The sequence below is a fragment of the Grus americana genome, chromosome 5 (genome assembly GCF_028858705.1).
Source record: "Grus americana isolate bGruAme1 chromosome 5, bGruAme1.mat, whole genome shotgun sequence".
In the NCBI taxonomy this organism is placed as follows: Eukaryota; Metazoa; Chordata; class Aves; order Gruiformes; family Gruidae; genus Grus; species Grus americana.
In genome coordinates this window covers 15,061,310-15,084,922 of record NC_072856.1, presented here as the reverse complement: position 1 = coordinate 15,084,922, position 23,613 = coordinate 15,061,310, and the positions used below count along the sequence as shown (strand labels likewise).

Here is a 23,613-nt window from a genome sequence, read left to right as displayed (position 1 = left end):
AAGTGAATTGTTTACGGTTATAAAAGGACTATAATAAGGAATGGAGGTATGAGATTAAGAGAAAGAATAATTAGGCCAAATGTTGGGAGAAATTTCAAATCTATTTAAGACTAAGTAGACTTTGATGGAGCTATGCTGATGAGTTCTAGCTAAGATATTGCTTCAGTCTGTTCTTTTCCACTCTGAGGAAAAAAAATTGATCTTATAGAACTGCTCAATACAGAACAATGTGAAGATGTGGCAGCAAAGAAAAATAATGAAGATTTTGAGATCTGCTTACCTTAACACAGCTCTTGTTTTGCAAAATAACAAATATTGCAAATCCTATTGATTTTGCTACCTTGCTGATACATAGCAAGAGACAGGAAAACAAGTGTATCATTCTCCTTTATTATATCAGTTTATGTAATCTTTTGGCCAGGGATTGCAAGCAAATTGTGCTCCCCTTTCCCTGACTGTCCCTGATTGCTGTTGTGTAAAGGTTGAGATTCTTTCTCGCCAATATTATACGTTCACTTGGGAAGTAAATAGAGGTGCACATACTTAAGGAATAGGTGGTTACGTATAATACACAGTATACTATCATTGTAATGCAAATAAGGCAATGATGTGTACTTCAATGAATACAGCCAATCTAACAGTAAAATATGGCTTATAATGGAAGGGAAACTTTAAGTGGAGGAGTGAAATGTACATGTAATTTTGACAGACTTAAAAGATATTTCTCTCCTACTAATATGCCAAAACATTGCATCCAAGCGATTACACTGACATTTGAGAAAGCTCCTTTTAACATACATAGTGTATCGTCTAGTGCAGTCTTCACAAAATTAACATTTTCCTGAAGTAATCACATACAATTAAGTGACCAAATAGTTCTGAGGCAATACAACTGTATTTCACAGGAACTAAATATATTTCTTCACACTGATCCTGCATGTTTTAGTTGAGCAGTCATTAGCATGTTTATAATGGTTCTAATTTAGCACAACATTTTCTGAATTTTATCCTTGAGTCATTTACAAATTGTTCATATTGAGTAAACAAAGGAAACAGATTGCATTTTATACTTAGTAATTTATCTGAAAGAAGAGGGGAGGGTTAATTGTCTGAAAGTTTTGCTCTGTTTGGGGAAGTGATTCTAGTCTTGCATTGCTTGGCACACAATGCCTTTCTCCCTCTGTTCTGGGAAAAAAAAAAAAAAAAGAATGGAGGAGTGAGTCAAATGAAAAATTAGGAGCAGGACAAGATTTGCCACTCCCAAAGGGGAGTGTGGAGCAGAATTGGAGCTGGCACGAGATTATCTAAAACAGTTGGTGCATTCCTTAATGATCAAGTGCTTGAGAAGTCCAGCGCTCTCTCACAGAGCATCTGTGTTGATGTTTATATCTGTGCCCTGCTGTATGGGAAAAGCATGCTTTCTCTTGTTGCTTTTCTAAAAATAGTGTGGCATATAGCATTGTATGAGTTATTTTAAGCGAACAAAAACATTTGCAAGGTTAAAGGTTCTGCTTTTTAATAAAGAAATAAAAATAAAGGTCAGAGCTGTATCTTGGGTTTTTCTTTCCATGAAATTCAAACTCCTTTTTATCTAGAATTTTGCACTGAGCAGAAGTGCAAATGCTATTTGCACTAGAGAATTCCTGTTGAAACAAGCCATTTTAGGCAGAATTCGTACAATCTTCAGACTCTACAGTTTTTCCCACTAGCCACATCATAGAAAGCAGGTCTGGAAATCTCCCCCAGTTAAATTCCAGTGTTTCTGTTTGGAATGTCTGTTGTTTCATGCAAGATCTAGACCATTCAAGTAGTGCAAATGAATTCAGAGGAAAACCAGAACATTTTAATGCCTAATTATTTTTAGTGAGCTTGGAGAGTTTTAATTAAAAGTTAAGAGAGCTCTCCAAGCTCTTACAGTTCTAATTTTATCATATTGTGGAAATCTTGTCCCTGTGAAAAAATGTACAGCAGTTGGCAGATTTACTTGGTTCCCTGTCCTAAACAAAACTGTAATGGTAGGTAGTCAGATCTCAGTCGTGTTTCCATTATTGCTTTTGCAAGAAAACATCTACTGTGAGCTGACTGCCTTTTGCATACAATTGTATTTAGGAAAGCTTCTTTGCCCTTTTTTTTATTTTCCTTATTTCCTTTTTTGGTTTTACAGTACTGCCTACAGGTTGCACTGAGAATCAGAACCAAGATCTAATTCCTGGTCAGAAATGTGCTAGGTGTTCAACAAAACCTTTGTGAGATAGGCAGCCTGTGCCAGAAGCGTCACAGCCTCAATAGCCAAGGCAGACAAAGAGGTGGAGAGAAACGAGTCCACACGAGAGGGTGGAGTAAGCGACTGGCCAGGATTACTTGGCTTCTTAATGGCAGGAGCAAGATAGAGAATTTAGGGGTGATTTTTTTCTTTTTATCTTTTTTTTTTTTTTCAATTTGCACTAAATGTAGCAAAAGGAATTAGCAGGTTTTCCCGTTCTAAACGTCATGTTGCTCATTTTTGTGTTGTGATTGTATTTTTGTTTTTCAAGAACTTGGCTTTTGAAAGCTTGTTAAATCAAGAAAATATTGAAAAAAGTTGGCCAGAGAAATCAGTTCACTGGCTAACAACATCTGAAATGCCTTATATTTTAATTTTCTGTTAGACCACGACAATTAATTATTGTACGAGAACAGTATGGAAATTGAGAAGGATGAGATGAGATTCCCCTGACCTGCCTCTCCACTGACAGCAAGATTGAAGCCAAGCTGCTTATGAGCAAGAGACAGTGGCAGTACATTGCAACTATGGATGTTAAGCCTTCAGGCAGATTTTTGATTAGTTTTGTATTGTTGCTCTCTCCTTTTCTTTATTTAAAGTTTATTGAAACAGGAAAGGACAATTTGTGTTTGAAAGAAGAAAAAAAGTAACTATGGCAACAAAGAATCTATTTCAGTAACATTACACAAACTTTACATCCTTGGATTAAAAAAGAATAGATAGTACCACCCAGCAGTTAAGTTTCTGATAATCATGGTTAAATTATATTTTTATTTCTCAAATCATGAATGTAAATGTAAAGTCCTTAATTTAATTTTGAATTGTTAGAAGATTATAAAATCGCTTTCTTTCAAAGTGAATTAAATTAACCTTTTGCCTTTCCCTTTGATACCGAAATGTTAGAGTTTGCATATAATTTTAGAATACGTAATATGAAGTGTGAAAATTAGGAAGTATTTTTATGATATAGATCTATGCCAGGTGGTTCTTTACCTCAAGGAAATCTGATGGGCAGTGAACTCACAAAAGGCATGTAAATAAGCTGTTGTCATGCATTCAGTGATGGATCAGTTAATCAAAGGTCCCAGCACAGGTGTATTAAAACTCATCACTGGATTAAAAAAAACCCCTAAATTTTCTGAATAATTCACATTTTTTATGAATGGATCTAATAATAGCACCAGTGGACCTGACGTTTTAGTTTAGTTGTAAGTAACAAACACTGACTAGGGTAAATCTAAATTACGCTTGACTTTTCAGGAATATTTGTAGAGTACTGATTTTATTTAGATTTTTCTACTCTGAACAGGATTTAGTATTCTATTAACAATACTGAAAGAAACCTTCCTCTTTCAGATGCACGATGGGTTGTGGTGTTATCATTTTTATTATTTTAGGTGGCACGACCTTAGCTTCACCCACTTGAAAAAAAGCACATTTGCACTTGAGGCATGGGGTGAGATGTGCAAAGGTAAAATAGGGAGCAGGGCAACCATTGTTTATTTGCAGCTTATTTGAATTTTGGGGAAAAAAGCAGCTCTTCTCCTGCAGTAGGCCTCGTGCAGTAGGCCTCGTAAGCACACAAATGTCTGTCCCAAGGAGTTCATAATCTCATTTAACATTCTTTCAAAGGAACCCCCCCGCCCTGAACACTTCTTCTCTAAGAAATATTTCATAGATGCTGACAGGATAATACCACTTGTGCTGCTTTTCTCATGATATAAACTTGAATGAGGCATTTGAACTCATTTGACAAAGGCTGATCCAGAGGACATATTTTCTCCTGTGGAGCTGAAGGCAAATAAGTGTGCAGAGAGTAGCTGATAGAACATTAGAGATGGAGGAACTTGCATATTGTTATGTAGTCCCAAAGCTCGCAAAAATACGGTCTTTTTATGTTTAGCAATATCTACTAAATTGTTATGCGGTATAACTATAGACGATAGTTCTAAAATAGAAAGATACCGCTAATTCTGTAGTATTGTTCTTCTAAAACACAGAAAAGAAGTTTATCCTCCTCCTCCTGAGGATCTGATCATGTTTTAGAACAGTTTCTCTGTAGTATGCCTGATTTCTCTTCTAGTTGCCCTACCTTGTCTTTCCCAGTGCCTCTTCCCTTGAGACGTATCCGTTCAGATGCATGTAGAAATATGTCACCTATACCTTTGATTGAATTATATTTCTGTATTGTTTATGAACTTGCTATGCATTTGCAATCATTATTAATAAATCAATGTGCTTTTGTCTTCTGTCACAAAGTAATGTATGTATTCAAAAAGAATTGTATGCAAAACAAGTCATGTTTTAGAACTCATATCATTAATAATTATCAGTTTGCAGTATTGTTACAACATGTTTTGAGGGAAGCTTATTATAAAAGAAATAACAAGGCACTGCACAGTAGCAAGAATAAGACAGTTCAGTTGATCACTGGTATAGGTGTTATAAATATGCCAGTCTGTACTATAGTGTTTTATTAAGTCTCAAAAAGTCAAAGCTGATTTGAAATAATAATGTCTGACAGTCAGTGCTTTGAAGTTTTGCTGCTGCACTCTCACATTTAGGCTTTCTTTTATGTATGACTTTACCATAAAAAACAAAAACACACACAGGGCATGAATGCGCTTTTTTTTTTTCCCATATCTGTATTTCAAAGAAAGTAATAAGCGGCTACTTCAGTGAATTAAAAGAAAAAAAACAAAAAAAGGAACAACCCCCCAAAATCAATGAGGATGGGTGCAGGCCACTGTAAGGTCATACAGTATTCATGTAAGCTATAGCTGGGGTTGGTAACTTGTTGAAGGCTGTAAAAGTGAAATTAAAAAAAAAAGGGGGGGGGGGGAAGGGAATAATAAGGAAGAGACAAGAGGCAAAAGCTATCCTTGATAGGAACAAGATGACTTTCATTCAGTCGGAAGAACTTGAGAGCTTGGCTGTGATAGCTAACACACTCGTTCTTCATCACCGGTTGTGCAACAAAGAGCTGGATTCCATCCATTCCTTGACTGATTGATTACCCAATGGACAAATGTTAATTCTTTTCATCGATGCTTTGTCATTGTGGAGAGATCCTTTTCATCTAACACCTAGGCTTTTTTTTTTTCCTCGGCTTCCCCCCCCCCCCAACCCCCCCCCCCCGCTTATTTATCTTTTAACATCCCCTTCTCATTCACCTTTGCAAAACTGTCATGTCTAACAAGATTCTCACAGTACTTTAAACTCCTTTAGTCTACAATTAAAACTGCTAACAAAGTATGTAATAAACCGTGATATTAAATAATACTCAATGATTTCATTTAGTCATCTCAGTCTAATTATACTTAACCTGTTCGCTGTCCTTGAAAGAACATTCTTCCTAGTTCACAAGAGAAGAATATAAAGGATGAGAAGCTGTGTGTTGTTAATATAATAAATTGCTCTAGTGCAACTTCACGAGTTTGATCTTACATGTGTCAGTACAAAATATGCTACTTTGCAGCAGAAGCCCAACTGTGGTTTATAAAGTCAGTGAGAAGAGCTAAAAATGTATAAATGCTAATTTCTTTCTTTGCTTCTTTTATAATTGTCTTTAACAAGAATACCCCTGAATTTTGAAAATGTCGGGATCCACAAGGTTTTGGAATGGTTCTGAAGCAGAGCCTCAGTGCAGGGAGAGTGATGCAGTGCAGATGTGAATTCGGGCTTCTTCAATGTTCAGTGCTGGATCCCGAGTCGATGTTTTGTTTCTATAATGAATCAAATCAGGAAAGGAATCAATATGGATGAAGACGTTTTACTGATGTCAGAAGATATCTTTGTAGATTTTATATGTATGTAAAAATTAATTTTCAGTACAGAAAGAAGAAAAAATCCCTTTCGGATTCACAAACCTTTTCTAAATGTGTGTTTGTGAACAGAGAATACAGAACTTCAGGGGAGACATGCCTTTCAAGTATAAGCCTTTATATATAGTTTTGTATCTAATGTGGAGGACCTCCAGAGAACTTTAACACATATCATTATTTTAAATTCTAAAATTTATGCAGGTTAAACCTGCTAACTGAAAATTTACAGGAATTTCAAGAGAGTTATTTCTACAATGTTCTAAAAAAAGTTCATTAAAAGGCTCATTGTGTGTTTTTGTAATCTTCCCAATAACAAAATACAGTAGCTCTAAATTGTGTGGTCAGGTCTATAATGTAGAGTTTGAATGAGATAGGGGTGTTTACAGAAATGTTTATTAAGGAATTTTTCAGTCATATATAGAGATAAAAATTGTAGCTAGCAGTGTGATTGTATCAAAAAGAAGGCACACGGATAGACCTGTTTTCCATTCCACTTCTTTCTCAGGCTGCCTTTAGAAATATGGTTTTTGCCCTTATGTAGTATAAGAACACTACAGATAAACATGGATGTTCTTAAGAACAGTAAGAGAAAAAATAAAGCAAGTGCTTTGGAGGAAAGTATTTAATAAACTCCTGTGATATTCTAATTGTTTCTTTTTTTATATAATTTAAATATTTTTCCTTCTTTGTATGAATTGAGGAAAATATCTTAGGTAAAAAGCAGTAGAATACATAACCTATAGCAAACATAAAAATAAAACCCTAAAGCTCTCTTTTTTTTTTTTTTTTTTTACAGGGATGAGGGGGTCTGAAATTTTGGCAGGGGAGAAACACAGAAACATCTTTTTAAACTAATGATGATATCACAAAAAAGGACAAATTATAATGTTCTATTGATAATTGATGGTTATTTCTTGATTCTTCTATTATCAGGCCAGAACTCATAAAAGTAATAAGTGCCTGTTATTGTTAAAAGTAAATTGTTATTATATAACAAGTATTTTAACACTGCCTATTGCAACTTACAGCTCCTTAATTTTGTCTCTTTCATAGAAAGATATAATTAGTAAATAAATTAGCTTTTCTACTGAAATATTACTTCAAAAAGATTTACGAGCTGTGTTGTCTTTCCACGGAGGCTTGCACGGTGAAAATGTGTTGCAATTAAAACCTGATCTTTGATCTTTTGGTAGTTACAGTTTGGTTTGCTTTCAACTGGTTTTTGCGTTTTTTTGTTGCTGTTGTGGTTCGTTCGTTCTTTCTTTCTTCTTTCTTTCTTTCTTTCTTTCTTTCTTTCTTTCTTGGGTTTTTTTGGTGTTTTTTTGTTTGTTTGTTTTTTCAAATGAGTGATGCTAACGTGAATTTTTAGGCTGATACTACTTGCACCCTAAAATGTGATTGGCCTTGTGACCTTTTTCTTCCTTAAACTTCTCCCTAAATCTTTAACTCCTCCTTTTGTAACCTCTTTGAATGCTTCTCCTCCCTCTGAGGATTTTTAGAATCCTCTGAGGTGGAACAAACTGTTACCCATTGCATTGATGCAATCTGTGTTGCCATTCTTAATCTGGGTTTTTTGCTTTTGTTTTCACTTGTGTGAGTGCTTCTGATGGGACTGCTGACATGGGAATTTGAGCCATGATTTGGCCTTAATCTGCCAGTAATTTAGCAAAAGATATGTTAGGCTGAATTCTGCCTTCTTGTATACCCCAGTGTTAATTCTTAAGTGACTGGAGTGGGATCAGTGCAAATGTCAAAATTTGGAACATTATTAGTTATTTGGAAAGCATTGTGTAAATTCATCTTGTCCTAACACGAACGGCAGCTTGCTATGAGAGTTTAAGTTTAATTGAGATTCTATTATTACTGACTGGGAAGGGAAAATAAGTGTTCAATTGTGTGTAAAGTTTTCTTGATAATTGTTTATAAATCTGAATTGTGGTTTTTAAAAGTCATAAAACTCTGGATCACAATATCAGCCATAAGAATTCCCATCTTAAAAATCACCTTTTGTAAGTTTTCCGGAAGGTTATGTATAATTTAGACTTCAGAACCAATTAGTTTAATTGAACTGGAAAAACCTTTAGATTTTATTGAAGTCTGTTATGCTCAATATCAATTTTTTTAGTGGAATTGGGGACTGATCATATGAAACTTAGTAAGGCCAATCTTCTACTTTCTCCAAGTGTAATGACTTCAGTGACAGTTTTGCCTACAGAAGGCCTCCCAGATTGGGGCAAAGATTTGAAATGTATTCTGAACTTCAAATTATGAAAGCGTATCTTCTAATCATTGCATGTTGTTTATAGTGTACTGAGAAAATTTCTGATACTGTGAACATCCAATATGTAGAGTGCTTTTATGAATTCCACGGAGACATTATATGAATAACTTTTGCATTGACATGGGTATAAAAATGGGTTTCAGATGTCACTGTGTGCCAAATTTCCAAAAAAAGCTTCTAAATCTTCATGTATAATTTTGAGTGTACAATCATTCTCAAATGAAAAAGACAGAATTTGTATATACATTGGCAATCTATGCATGTAAATTGGCAGTTAGCATGCATAAATCCTGAACGAAGTTTTTCTTTCAATTAGACCCTTGTTAAATCCATAGTAACTCCATTAACCTCGGTGGAATTACTTTGGATTTAAAATGCAGTTAAATGAGAACTCTGTTTGGCTACAAGTTCATTTCCCTTTGAAACTATTGTCCAACTAGAACAGGGAGAACAGTTTTAAAATGAAGGTGGCACTTGTTTTCCTGATGTGTGAGAATATATTTGATAATTTTTTTTTTTTTTTTTTTTTTAAAATAGATTCATCCTGCATGGAAAAGCTACTTTCTAAAGACTGGAAGGAGAAGATGGAAAAATTAAATACAAGTGATCTCCTTGGAGAAATTAAAGGTATCTCACTAGCTCAAATTTTAAATGTTTGCACATATTTTAAAAAGGGAATTGAGTATTGTTTAAAACTCAGAAAAAATAATAGAAATAACAATGATAACTAGAGAGTGCTTTCCTCTTTCCACTCGACTCATCCTGTTTTTTAATATTTATCTTTAAGATGATGGATGCATCTGCCAAATAAGTAAGAGCATGTCATAATCAGTTATAGGCAGCATCAAGGATGTTATCACAAACACTAGGTTAGTTACACAGGTTTGTTGACATTACCTATATATCTCTGTAACCAGAGGAAGAAACATCTTGAAAACATGGATTTACTAGTACTTGGTACTTTTTCTTCCCAGTTGCATAAACTATATATAGAAACTGCTTTCAGATTACAGAAGGTGGTCATTGTGTGATTACTGTTCTAAATCTTTGATTCAAAATTGGGGGAAAAAAAAAAATGTTCATGCTATTCCTGCAGAGAAAAACCAGCTCTGAATGAAATTTGGGACCTACTGAAATCAGTGCAAGTTTTATTGCATAGATAGTGCTTTCCAGTATTTCCGAGATTTGTTGAACCAGCAATGTAGTAAAAGTGGAATTCTCTTGAGAATTAAGTACTATGTAGAAAACTTGAAGTGTTTTCCCCCACCCATCAATTCTTCCAACAAATTAAAAAGGTGGGTTTTTTATGCTGTGAGAAGGGGCCATAAGACATGGTTGAGGGTACACAAGGTACTTATGATTTATTTCTCTTCACTGGTATAATTTTATTAAATTACAACTGTGAATATGTGGAAAAATAAAGAATCACGTGCATCATATTAATAAATTGTAACTAGTGTAAAAAGAAAAAAGATACTATTTGATGAAAATTGATGCTTAGGGTTTTACGTTTCCACCAGGGAAACTTAAGATAGTTCAATTTTTTTATTATACAAACAGATGAAAGATTGGCCCTTTTTAATACGTATGTTATAATTGGTTCCTTCAGTTGATTCAGGACCAAAATCTGTTGGATTTTCCTGTTGGGGTTTTTTGGTAGAAGTATGACAATGCATATATATTAAGCAGGTAAGAAATCCAATAGTAATGTCAGTGGCAGAAATATAGTATGCAGTTTTGCAGGAACATGTTAAAATTGACTGTGATGAAATCCAACAAAATTATGTCTTGAAATCACATTCTATTTAAAGCTGTATTGTCTCTTAATAGTGTGAAAAACATTGAATGCTAGTTTGTCCATTAATTGCACAATATAGCTACTTAGTCTTTAAATAGAAACTGCTTGAATGCTATTAGTGAATCAAAATTAAAAGAGGTGGGATCTCTAACAATGCAGAATAATGTTCTTTATTCATTTATATGGCACAAAAAGCTTTTTCATGAGCTTTCATTTATTAAAAAAAAAAAGTTTGATTTTCTGGATTTATGTTATTCCTCCTATTTTCTTAGTATATATATTCACTGCAGAGAGAATAGGTAGAGTTCTTGCTCCTAACCTTTTCTCCTCTATGTACAAAGCATTCTCACTCAGATTTGGAAGAATTTTCAACTCTAACTGCCTTTTCTGGGGGTATAGCCTATTATTAGCTGTATAAAAAGGATCACCTGATTAGGCTCACCAGAGTTACATGTTGACAGCCATTCAGTTAGTTTCCACCACTTAATTCCTGTGTCTCATCCCTAGAAACCTATCCTCACATAATGTCTGCAGCATCCTCTCCACTACTAGTTGACTTCCATCAAGATGCAATACTGAATCTTTGCTACTGCAACTGTATTTAACATTTCTCATGAACAGGCAAAAATACAAAAAAGCATATACAAACATAGGAAGATAAATGATGGTGGCTGTTATGTCATGCAAACCTCTTTACAAAGACATGAGCGTCATTTTATAGAAGAAGAAAACAAGGTGCAGAGTTACATAGCAGTAGCGGCAGGTCTGAAGTAGGACTCCTTTCCTTTGGGCTCCCAAGTCAGTGGCCTGGCCACTGTCTCCAGGCTGGTTAGTTCCTAGCTGATAAAATCTCTGTCCACCTGATATTAATTCATATTGGCATTTGTGTGCCTTAAATCATCTCAGAAACAAAAAAACCAAAAACCCCAAAACAAACCACCCAAAACCCACTGAACAATCTAGCTTGTGGCAGCATGAAAACCAGATTACAAGGAAATAAAGCAAGGTAGGGGAACTAGAGAGAATTTTTAATGTGCTGAAGAAGCATAGTTTAAAAAAAAAAATCTTTTCAGTGTTCAAGGTGGTAGATTTCCAAATCACGAAGTTCATTTTCATAGTGATGAATGAATTTCTAGTTAGGTAACTGGAAGGGCATGCTGAGGTCTGAAAGAACTGCTTTTGAAAATGTGTTGTCTTCGGGAGATCAAATATCTTTTTCCTTAATTTCCATTAGATTCTAAACCAATTTATTTAACTGGCTGGTATTTTTGGCTTTTATGCAGACTTTCTGCTCGTATTACTGAGAGGCTAACTTAAAGACATGAAGCGGTGCAGTAAAAATAAATAAGTGAGGTCATTAGGGAAAAAAAAATCTTGATTATAAGAAAGTGAGGTGTGGTCCTGTGAGGAGCTGCTCTTTGCACTGACTGTTACTGGGAGTTGTTTATTCTAGAGAGAAGGCGTTGTTCTTGCTAAGGATAACCTAAGCACATACTCTTCCTCTGTGTCTGCACAGCTACAGCCCTCCCCCCTTCAGGGAAAGACTAGCATCTTGGTTGTGCGAAGGCAGTTCACTAAGAATCAGTGCCAGAAAAAAAGGATGAAAGCAGAAAAAAACTGTACCACTGACACAAACTGTTTCTATTCATGTTTGGGAAGCACATAGACGAGAAGAAAAGATAATTGGCTGAGAGAAACAAATAAAAGTCGTATTTTCTTGCTTTACCTTCTATATTTAGAAGACAATAGTGTTAATCAAGATGTAATTACAAACTATATCTATTAATTCAAACAATAGAAGCCAATACAAAAGTAACAAACAGTGAATCATTTATTTCTTTCTCTAAGTGGGATTGTTCCTGTTCACAATTACTCTTGCATAGTGTGCTTCATTTGTAAAACTGCTTTTTCTGAGTTTCTTTATTAGGATTTCAGTTATTGATAATGGTCCAGATTCTTCCTTGAATTCCAGCCAAACAAGCCATTGACTTCAGGGAGGTTGCATGAAACTCAGAGGAGCATTTGGCAGAATGCTTTGTAGCCAAATTCCAGTGGTTAAATAAGTCTGCTTGTTCATTTGATATGTTTATAAATGAAACACATAGGTCAAATTTTCAAAGGTCTGTGAAGCAGTTGAGCTGAGTTAAATGACCTGCTCACCTGGAAAAAACCCCACAGCTGCCCATGCAAATCATTTGATTGTATGCTATTTGCCAGTGCGTGCATGCAAATACATTTATTTAAGGTATACAAGCAATTTGTTAGGCTTATGTCTGGCTTTTGCAGTGTTGATTTTTTGTATAAAAATGAGGATCAGGAAATACTTTTCATTCTAATTTTTGTTATCATGTATTTGAATAAACAAAGTGGTGCAGGACTCGTTTCCAAATTTCCAGATATTTGGGTGCCCAGAGTTCTGTCCTCACCCTCCCTCCCCGCATATATTTCTGTTGCTTAGTTATCTAGCTTTTCTTCAGCAGCCACGGCTAGGCAGAGTAGCATCATTTATCACTATACAGAGTCTGTTTTAAGTTTTCTGTTTCTGTTCCAAATATAAATCTCTGGAATAGCATAGTCTTGCATGCATCAGGCAGTTGTCCTACTGAAATAGCCCGCAATGGTCTTTCTCAGCATGCAGGGTCTTTGAAGATCAAATAAGAAAGGTCAGTCTTTAAGTATCTTAAGCAATGATGTTATCGTGAAAGGGTCAGAATTGGTCTAGCAGTCTTACAGAAGAGTGACTCCTGGGTCACCGGCTACTGTGTTGCAGGTTAGTTCTCTGGCTTCCATTGGTGCTGTTTACAACTGGAACTATCTATATTTATAGGCATTGTGACTTGAATGTCACATGCTGTCTTTGTACAGTATACTCTATTTTGGGAAGGATAGTGATTGATGTCCATAGCTTTATCCAATACAGAAGGCTGTTTGCATTATGTTTCCTGTGCTTATTCCTTCTTCTTTTATGTTTGCTACTTCATTAAAGAGAGCCTAAACCACCTATTTCATGTGACATGTACAAATTCAATGGCCTCAAAATATTTGGATAGGTGGGAGGCAGCATGACTGTTTCCTAGGAAATGTTGAATTTAGTAAAATGAAGCAACTTCACCCACTTGATAGTCTCTTAGTAAGATACACTATAAACAATATGGAAAAGGATATTTTCCCCTGGTATTGGAACACAGGAGAGATGGAAAGAGTTGTTTTCTTGGAGCATTTTTGTGTGCGTGCATTAATGACTGGAAGAGAACACTGAGGCACAACTGTTTGAATCTAGTAATTTAACACTATCCATTTCTGGAATAGTCTTGGAGAGAGTTCTGCATGAATGAATCCTTGAGAAACTTATGGTTTCTGTGTTTTTACAGTGAATTAAATTTTTTCTTAAAATATGCATGATTTACAAAACATTTTAAAATGCTATTTTTGCTTCCATTTTGTAAAATTTGTCTTCACAGATAAGGTTTTGGGTGTTTCTTAGTGCACTGTATCAAATGTGAAGACCGTTTTGAGGAAAATAAATCTGATGTTTTCCTGTAGCGCTGACCAACACTGTAGTCTAGATTTGCAGTAATTATTTCTCAGTATAATTGCTGAAATTTCTTTCTCATGAATTCTAAGGGTATATAACAGTCTGCCTTATAAATATGTATAAATAAATATATATAAGTCTTATATCACAGAGGCACTCAGAGGTTTTTAATTATGTCACTTTGTATGGCTATAGACATTTCAAAGCTCTCCTTTGTGCTCTCTGTTATAAACATATTTTATTTCTTTTGAAGTCTGTGTGATATACATACTAGCAATTAAAAACCCAGCTCAGGCTTTGAGACACAAGGTCTTCTTAATTAAAACTCAAACAAAAGCTACAAGCAAAAGCCCCACTATATGATTAAGGTCTAAAGTGTTATGATACATTAGAATCATTGTTAACTGCTAGGATTTAAAAAATCAATACACAGGAAGAAGGATCAACTGGTTCCAATTAGTGAAACCAATGAAAGCAGCCAACAAAACATAACAAAACAACGCGACCCAGAACCCTTACACCCAAATCCTTAAGAAATTGGTCCTGTTTAGAAATATATCACAGGCTATAAAGGTTTTTCATAATGTATTTATTACCATGATCCAATGAAGTGATATGTTTAGCCTCATGTTGTAGCTCTCCCAATCAGAGAGATATTTTTGTTTTGCCATTTCTCAAGTCATTGGCATTTTGTGTAATGGGTTACAAAAGCTACATTTCCAGGTCTAACCTGACCTTCTAAATTAAGTGGAACCTTGATATTTGAATGACTGAACATTTCATAAGCACTTTCAACAGTTAATGTTTGCATACTCTTTAGTCTGATTTGCTTGAAGAAGGTAATGAATTCCAAAATAAAAATATTTTGGTTAAACTTGCCATGCCCCATTGTATCTATTGGTTATGATTAAGATACTGATATCATTAAATAATTAGTTAGACTAATCACTAGTGTGGACTAAACTAAACTATATGGACTTATGTCATCTTGGCTTTTTTTGATATGAAATACTTTTCTCCAGATTCTGGATTTAAATAGACATACCACGAACTGTACAGACAGAGGGTAGTTCTGTGGAAATGAATGGGACTGCTCACTGTATATAGTGCTATTGTCTTTTGGTTTTTTGGTCAGAGGGTCACATTTCAGTGGCACCTATCACTATTGTGCCTGCTTCTAATGTTAAAAGTTAATTACTATTATCGTTTCTAGTTTTTAAAACTCCACAACTGTAAATTACATTGTAATCAACCTTTCACATAAATCAAGTTCTCCATATTGTTGAATACATTTTATAAAAAATATCAACCAGGATGCGTGCAGTATATTTCCAAGCACACAATGCACTTGTTACTTACTGCACATATATGTCTATATTTTTTCCCTTACCAGTGTATGTTTCCAAGCTTAACAATTTAGGACTAAATATATGAACTCTGTACTACACTGAAATCAATGGGAGAGCTCACATATGCTGTGTTCTGTGGAACTGCGTCCCAAATAGTGTACTAAGAAATAGTATCAACTGTTCATGAGAAAAAGGAATAAGGATAATGATGCTAATAATAGGGAACTTGAAACAGCAATGCATTTATTGGGCACATTAGAAAAGACTGCCTTCTAGAATTTGATCCATTTTTTATTTGTACAAATAGTGATGAGAAAATGTATGGTATTATAATGTGTTTATTTTCAAATGCCGTTTAATTTTTTAGCAGAAAAAGGGTTGAATATAAACTAAAAATACAAGCAGCTTTTCTTCAATTTTTCTTTGAAAATTTGCCATTTTCTTCTGTTAGTAGCTTGTTTTGGTATTGCATATATATTTTTTTAATTTTCAGCATATCAGGAATTGTTTTCTTTAATAAATACAGAGTCTTTAACTGTAGTTGAAATGCTTCTGTGTTGAAGAAGCCTATCTCTACTTGGAACTTAAGGCCTTCTCTTCTGACAATGGATGTCAGCAGCAAATTTCCTTTTGACTCAAGTCCCAGTTTAGTCGCCAGTGAAGTTACTTACCTTTAGCAAAATAAAACTCCTACTGAATACAAATATATAACTTCATATGAAAAAGAAGGTGCATATGTAGGAGTTTGCACTGCTAAAACAAGAATGGAAGCTCCATTTCTTGTGTTTCATCATGTTTCAGTGCTTTTGGCTTTTTCTTGTTGTAGACATCTAAAGTAAAATTCTAACAAATTAATGAATGTAAGCATTTATCTAGAAAGACATATATAGGCAGAGTACTGAAAGGACTGCAATTTTCTGATTGATTTGGATTCTGTGGAAACCTGTAGATGTACTTTATTAGTCTTTTGGTAGAGGAGTTTCATAATAAGGAAATCTTTGATTTAATTGTCAGATAGAAAGAACATACTATCTAGTAGTGTTCTGTCTCTATGGATACTGAGCAACTTGGGGAAGGGTGTAAGAAAAGGGCAAACATACAGTAATATTTCCTCAATATACTCTTCCAGTTTCCCATGAAATATGATTAATGGGCTTCTTGATTCAGACGTGGTACATTTGGGTTTAATGGCCCTTGATAGAATTATCATCTATGAACATGTCCAATCGCTTTTGAATCCTTTAATAGACAGCTGGGAAGTCTGTGGGGATAAGCGCAGCAGTTAACAATATGCCGTATATTTGAACCTAGTACATTGTAGATGTCCCCTAGATCTTGTATTATAATGGACAGGGAATGGTTGTTCCCTGTTCATCTTCTCTGTTAAACTACATTCAGTTGTCTCTTCTTCAGGTTGAAAAGTAAAATATGTATTTATTTATTCCTTATATGAAAGCTGCTTTGCACTTTGGTCACTCTCATCACCCATCTCTGCAGTTAATTTGGAAAGATACCTTTTGCACAAAATATCCCTATTCTGAGCAACATCAAACTTTGGCATCGATTAATGAGAACATTTGTGGCAATCCTTTTCACCTCAGTTGGTTTTAATCTCCTTTTTGGAATAGGGAGTCTGTCTTGATGTGTGGATGTTGTGTGGTAATGAAAGCATCCTGACGATATCAAAGATATCAGATTTTTTTTTTTTTCTTAAGAGATAGGTAAAAAGACCTTACTGGGAACTTTACAAACTGTGGACTCAGAAGTGGCTCAGAAATGTCATCTGTAAAACTTAAGGGACGTAGCGTTAGTACTAAGGAGAAATGAAGTACGAGCACATTTGGGAAACTCACATGCAACTGAGAATAGCAAGAACATAATGTGCAACCTGACACAGCCACTGCCTCAAAAGCCTAAGCTCAACGAGGAATAGAAGAGGAAATACAAGAAGGGTTGTCCTTGTCATCTCTAAACAAGTTGACCCTTTGGAAGAGGTTAACTATCAGTATTTTTTTCAAGAGGTCTTGATTTGTCTAACTGTGTCACCTCACTTCAGATCTGACCAATGAAGTCTGGCAGTTTTCTGCCAAAGGGCAAATCTAGCCAAACTGGGCTAATTTTCCTTGTTTTCACCTCCTCCTGCCAACATTAAAGTGATTTCAGGCTAATCAGGATCCCCTTGCTCCAATCAGGTAATTCACAACTCAGCCCTCTTGGTGAGTGAATTGGTCTCAATTCACTGTCTCCTTTCTCTCTCTCCCCCAAATATTTATTTTGGATTAAAGTAAATAATTTCTTTTCCACTCCCTGCAACTTTTTTTGGTTCTGCCATGATATGCCAATAGAGAAAATTTTCAAAAGCACTAAAAAGATGAAGTCTTATCAATTAATATGAACATACAAATCGTAAAGCACATTGAGAGCACTGTATTGAAGCAGTTTCCACAGGAAATTTTTCTGAACAGAGGAAACAGAAATAGAAATCTATTAAGGATGTAGTGTGCCATGATTCCATGAGTTCATCATAGGTATTACCCTCTGTGATAATAAAATTAATAGATTTATACCCAGGCAGCTTGATCAGAAATGGTTCTTTGTCATTAGCTCTCACACTGAAATCGTGTTATTATATACATATTTTTTCTTACCCTTTTTTCTTTAAATTACTCTTATTTTGACTCACATATCCCAATATTTACCTTGGTCTGTATAGATATGAATTAACAAAGTTTAAGATTAGTCACATTGTCCTAAATGTTCTTTAAGAGTTATACAAGATTATACTGTTCAGTAGCCGTTTAAAATTTGTTGCCCTGTAGACAGCAGTAATGAGAGGCTAACGCACTCGTGTTGGGAATGAATCCTCATGTCTATTAAGATTTGTTTGAATAGGTTTCCATCACAACAGGTGCACAATTATTTTATGAGTAAAATATTATCAGCCTTCCAAATTAGCTGGGGCAAAATGCAAGTTGTCTGATTAAATAATCAAACCCAATACTTAAAATGCACTTGATTTCCACAGGAATTTTAAGATGCTAAGTCCCAGTCTATCAGTGAAACTGTGATTGTTTGCAGCATGCAAGTAGCAGCTTGTAGAGTATCCTGTTTGGTATGTTTTACATAATTCATCCTACATTATACAAGACAAAACCTCTGAAAAAGTATATAATAATAGGTTTTACTTCTAGTCAAACAATTTTAATCTACCAATGAAGGTATTATACTGTGCATTAAAATCAGAAAAAAGTGGGCCTCTAATGGAAAATAGTTTGAAAGTGTTCTGCATTCAATTAGGAGGCACATCAGTTTAGAAATACAAAACCCTGTGTTGTTTTTTAAATAATTTAGTTTATGAAGGGGGAGGGAAAAAAGGAAAATCCTCTGAATCTGAAGTGCAGCTTGCAGTGTGGAGATCACATATGTCACCAGTTATTGAATAGCTCAGTAAACACAGTGACTCAGAGACCCAAGAAATGGGTAAAATCTGAAACAGTAGGTTCACCACGATTGGAAAGCTTAGCGGTGCTGCTGTCAGACGCAGATTATATACAGGTAACTGTTTGTTTTCCTATCTGAATCTGTTTGTCAATCAAGGAATGCTATGAATCAGGAGATGGGATCTCAAATACAAAACCACAAAGTCAGAGAGAGCATCTGGAGGAGCTCCAAGCCACAAAAATTAGGGAAGAAGCACAGAGGGAACAAAAACTGTAAATGCTTGCATGGATTCTGCCTCTATATACATTGAATTTAAATAATTGTGTTGATACATCAGTAATAATAATTGCTGATAAAAATTATAGTCCTTATTTTGGGCAGCAATATGTTTTACTAAATGTGAAATTAAATGCAATTTGTATTAATTAGGGATAATATGAAAGTATGTAAGTGGCTGACATTTCCGACATTTTTAAACATACTACTATATGTGAAGATGCATCTTTTGCATTTGTTTTGAATTGGAAATATTGCAGATTGATATAGGCCCCTAATGTGTTCTGTTGAAATAAGGTCATAGTTCTAACCCCTAAGATCAGAAAACTATTTATAGATAAAGTGCACCATATTTTGAAATTTAGTTATGGGATTTGATCATTCATGTAACTGTTTGCTAGGCAATTGCAGTTCTCTCTGGACACTGGAATACAGTCTTATTACAGATACTAAACCAAAATCTACTCTTAAAATGCAGGTCATGTACTCAAGTTGCGGGATTTCAAAAGTCGGTGTAGTGTATACAGACATTTTATGTAGGTTTTACAACTTAAGTTTTTCTCAGTGTGGGAAAGCTTACAGAGACTTCAAGTTTTGATTGGTAACATCAAAGGAATACAAACAGAGGTTTACTAAGGAAGGTAAAGAAAATGAAATGGTCATAACTGTTCTGTGGTTTGTTTTTTCAGATTCATTAAGAATCATGGAGTTCCTTTTAACTTGTAACTGAAAGAACTTCTTTTTACCTTCGCTGCTTTACTCTGGTGCCAGAATCCATTTGCCTTTGTATTGTTGAGATTCTGCAACAGTTGCAGGATGACTGTGGATTTTCTTTTATGGGCTGTAGTGAATAGAGAGTTCCTGCTTCAGGATGTATTCGTAAATTAGTTAACCCTCTTCTCTATTTTGTTGTTGTTTTCTTCACCTCTCAAGTGTTTTATAGTATAATTTTGGGTGTCTCAGACTTCAGCCACAGATGAGGATGCCCATTTCTTCTGAAATGAAATGTAAAGATTTTTCTAGAGAATTACTTTAGCCTATCAGGTTGCGGTCTGCTGCTTTTCAAGGTAACAGTGACTGACAAAGGCACTTTAGGTCTCTCTGCATACTCTCAGATATCATATCCCACCATCAGACAAATATGAACACTTGGTGCTAAGAACTGGCTGTGAGTGGGCCATAGTGATAAATGTCCATCTGCTGACCAGGAAAAACCATAGACAGTCTCCACACGTAGCTAAAGTTTAGTTAACTTCATAGGTAGGTAAGTCTCTTCTCTCACTTTGCCTCTTCCTGTTCCATTCCAGGTGTATTGTGCTAACAAAACTGAGAAAAGTCCTTTTCTGAATTATAGTTACAACCACTGAAAAGGGCTACGGTGATAGTCAGCAAATCACCTGCCACAAAATGTAGGTGTTAATTGCCCGTCAGCTGAATCTGCTCTAAGAAATTTACATTATGACAGCTATGTCTGTCTAAAATGTTTGGATGCAGTAAACATAGAAATTAATATAAAGTTCAAGTTTGGAAGTGAGGGATTTGTGTAATGAAAATGAATGTTATTTAACTTGTTTTAATGAAATAGTCTTCAAACAGGAGAAAAGTATTCCTTGCAATAGGCCCACTCCAACACTTGCAGCATGATCTGTAGAAGGAGAACTCTACTCTTCACTGACCAAAGTCAAATCCTACAGACCAGCTGGCATCACCAATGCCAGGGCTGAGACCGCAGCTACTATCCAAAATGGGAACATCTATAGACTCAGTTTCTGTGACAGTCCTTAACAACCTCTGAAAGGTGTGTATGTTATTTTTTTAAGCAAAACTAACATGCCATTTTTCATTGGAGTTCTGAAAGTGTTCGGTTTCTGTTGTTCATGAACTCAAGATATGTGATATTTGTTTAATGTTTTTGACTAACAGCTAGAAGATAGGAAATGATTAAATGATACTGTGAGAATTAGGTTAGTTGGTAAACTAGGTAATGCTTTTGCCATGTCTACCTATTCAGGCTTTTACAGTAGTGCTGTTTTTTGTCAGTGTTAGCTATGTCATAGCTGGTGTGGAGTTGTGCAGTTGGTAAGCAACTGAGAAAGTCACTCCTCTTAAAGTATATACACTGAATTAATATTTAAAGCAATACTGAGTACTTGAGTTAGTAAAAATCTTTATTTTTTTGCATAGGCAAATAAATGTGAATGAGTGTGTGTGAATGTTGCCTTATAAATACAGTTTCTGTACTGTCTTCACATGTCAGATTAGTATTTGTTCTTATGTAAGCTGTTCTTCTTATATGGACTTTTGTTGGTATATGTTGAGTCCAGGGTATAACTGAAAGCTTACTGCAAGCTGGGGAGGTCCCCTATATGCAGAACATTTAACGTATACAAGAGCAGTAAAATCTCATCTTTGCTATTACATATCAAACCAATAATGGAAGAGCTCCAAGGAGGAATTTGAAAATTTGTAAGTGAATGGAGTCCTTGCTGCTTTGAAGTTCCCAAACCTCTACTGAGTTCCAGGAAGTGGTATCTAAATACCCCATGTCCTTCAGCAGTTCTTCAATAATATTTCCATTTATGTCTGTGTTTATTTTGATACTCTGAAATTATGATGATGACCTAATGTATTGATGGTTATATGTTAGAATTTAGCTTTAAGGGTGCAGTTGAAAACCTTTTTTGTGCTAAGGTTATTACCTATGTGAAAATCAAAGTGAGCAACTGCAGGTTTTGACTGAAACATATCAGCCCTAAGCCTACGTGTATACACCTTCACGTAGATCCAGGTTCTCATGTCCACTAGCTGGTGTTGCACATCGGACAAGTAAATGAAACTACTTTTATGTTAAGGAAAGACAGCTGGTTGACCCATAGGTATGAATTCCCATACAGGGAAAACAAATCTTAATAAAAAAACCCATCAAATACTGTGTCTGAAGGGCCAAAGTTGCTACCCAAGAACTCAGAGGAGAAATGGAAAGGAAATCTTTGGTATAAAGAGGAAACAACCAGGCAAACATCCAGTTGACTCCAGCAGTAATCATAAATGGACACACAGGAACAAGGAAGAACAGGGAAAGCATATACTTTCACACTAACATTATCCCAGCCTCTGACTATTTTCAGTTCTAGGGATTTCCTGACCCTGATGTGGTTTGGTTATTTTGTATTAGTCAAGTAGATCTCTCTTCCCCCCTTCTGAATGCTTGTCCAGTCTCCCCTTGAGACTATATAAAACTATGAGCCCAGAGCATCTTTTAGGAAGATAATCCATGGCTCTAGCGTCCACAGTGCAAAAAGCCACCTCAGATGAAAAGGAGCTGAAAACTTTTAAGGTGATGCTATGTGATTCAGACACATCTATCTCGTATTTAAAAACAATGTAAAATGTCATCTGAGTTAATATGTTAGATGCTTAACGTATTTTTTTAAAACATGGCCATGGATCTACCTGCAATATTAAGAGTCCTAAATTCCTTTAAAAAACCTGACCCAAAGACACCTAAATCTAAGAAACTCCTTGGAAAAATACCTGAGATCTTTACGGATGCAGACAGGTTGAAATTTTGATGTATATTTAAAATTCATAGAGAGGAAATTACCATAAAATACATTGTTTAAGGGCAAAATTATTTTGCAGTCACAATTAGCCTTCATCTTAGTGCATAGTATCTCAACGTCAGAGGTACACTGATGTAACTTTTGAGAAACACATCAGAAACATTGCATCGATTTGCAATATGTACGTTGTTCCAGGCATAGCTCGTTTTTTAATAGGACACTTAAAAGGAAGATGATTAACTTTCAAAACCAATTGAGAGAAGTCTCAGTAGAAATCTGTTTTCCCTGCTCCTACTTCTTCTTCATTTGTTGTTTTAGTTTTAGTGTCTTATTGTGAAGGGAAAATAATGATGAAATTGCAGTCACTGTAGAAATTAAGTAAAGAAAATGCAACTTGAACAGTGTGCTATTGTCTGAAGGAGAGAGGAACAATTAGGGGATCCTGATTTCTTAAATATATCCCAGGTCTATTTATAATATATTGAATTAGAATGCTGTTATAATGGAATTCAAAACCTCTTGGTGTGTTTCCTACATGCTCCCAGTGCCTCAGGATTTATTCTGAGTTATCTTTAGACTGTGCTTAAAGTTGTGCCTAAGTTCAGACCTTGGAATAATAAATTACATTAAGTCTTTTGAATAGGCAGTGTTTATGTTTTCATTCTGAGTGATCCTGTTTGAGTGGTAGAATACCTATATAAGCACAACAAAATAATATGATACCACTCTCTGGTTTGGGATTGTGAAGAATTTCATTACCAGTGATTCTGTAGTGAAGGGCTGTGTTAAATGTTTTGGTTTGTGATCAACTAGGTATACAAATAAATTGAATTAAGAAAATTTCCAACTGTACTTTTAGTTGCTTCCAAGAAACATCTGGCTAAACATACTCATGCTTGTGGTTAGAGTATAATTATACCAGAACACTCTTACAGAATATGTGTGGAACTTCAGTCTGCAAATGTAGGCCACCTCCTTTGTGCTCTGGTTAATGTGATTTAGGAGATTTTTCTGCAGTTAGAAGACTCGACTGATAATTTTGTAGCATATTTCATAGGAGCACAAGCAGCTTGTCATAGAATTCTAATTTGTTCTACGATGTGTTCTATTTACTTATTTATTTATAAAATAAACCTTGAGGGAACAACAAGCATAGTTTACTTGTTTGGGTTTTGTTTCTCATACCCATACAGTGAGGTTGTGGTTATTTCAAAAGACGTAAGGTAATTCATAGTTGTAGCATTAATATATATGCTCTGCTGAATTGGTTTTACAGATTACTA

The 23,613-nt window shown here is 35.1% G+C and overlaps 1 protein-coding gene across 11 annotated transcripts in view; it reads left to right on the top strand.

Annotated features, from left to right (window-relative positions):
- The window catches only part of SOX6 (SRY-box transcription factor 6), a 374,241-nt gene that overhangs the window by 188,716 nt on the left and 161,912 nt on the right, over positions 1-23,613 (top strand). For all 11 annotated transcript variants that reach the window (XM_054827505.1, XM_054827506.1, XM_054827508.1 and 8 more), the window contains one exon: positions 8,906-8,995. In XM_054827505.1, the coding sequence (XP_054683480.1) occupies positions 8,906-8,995 (90 nt within the window). The remainder of the gene's footprint in view (positions 1-8,905; positions 8,996-23,613) is intronic.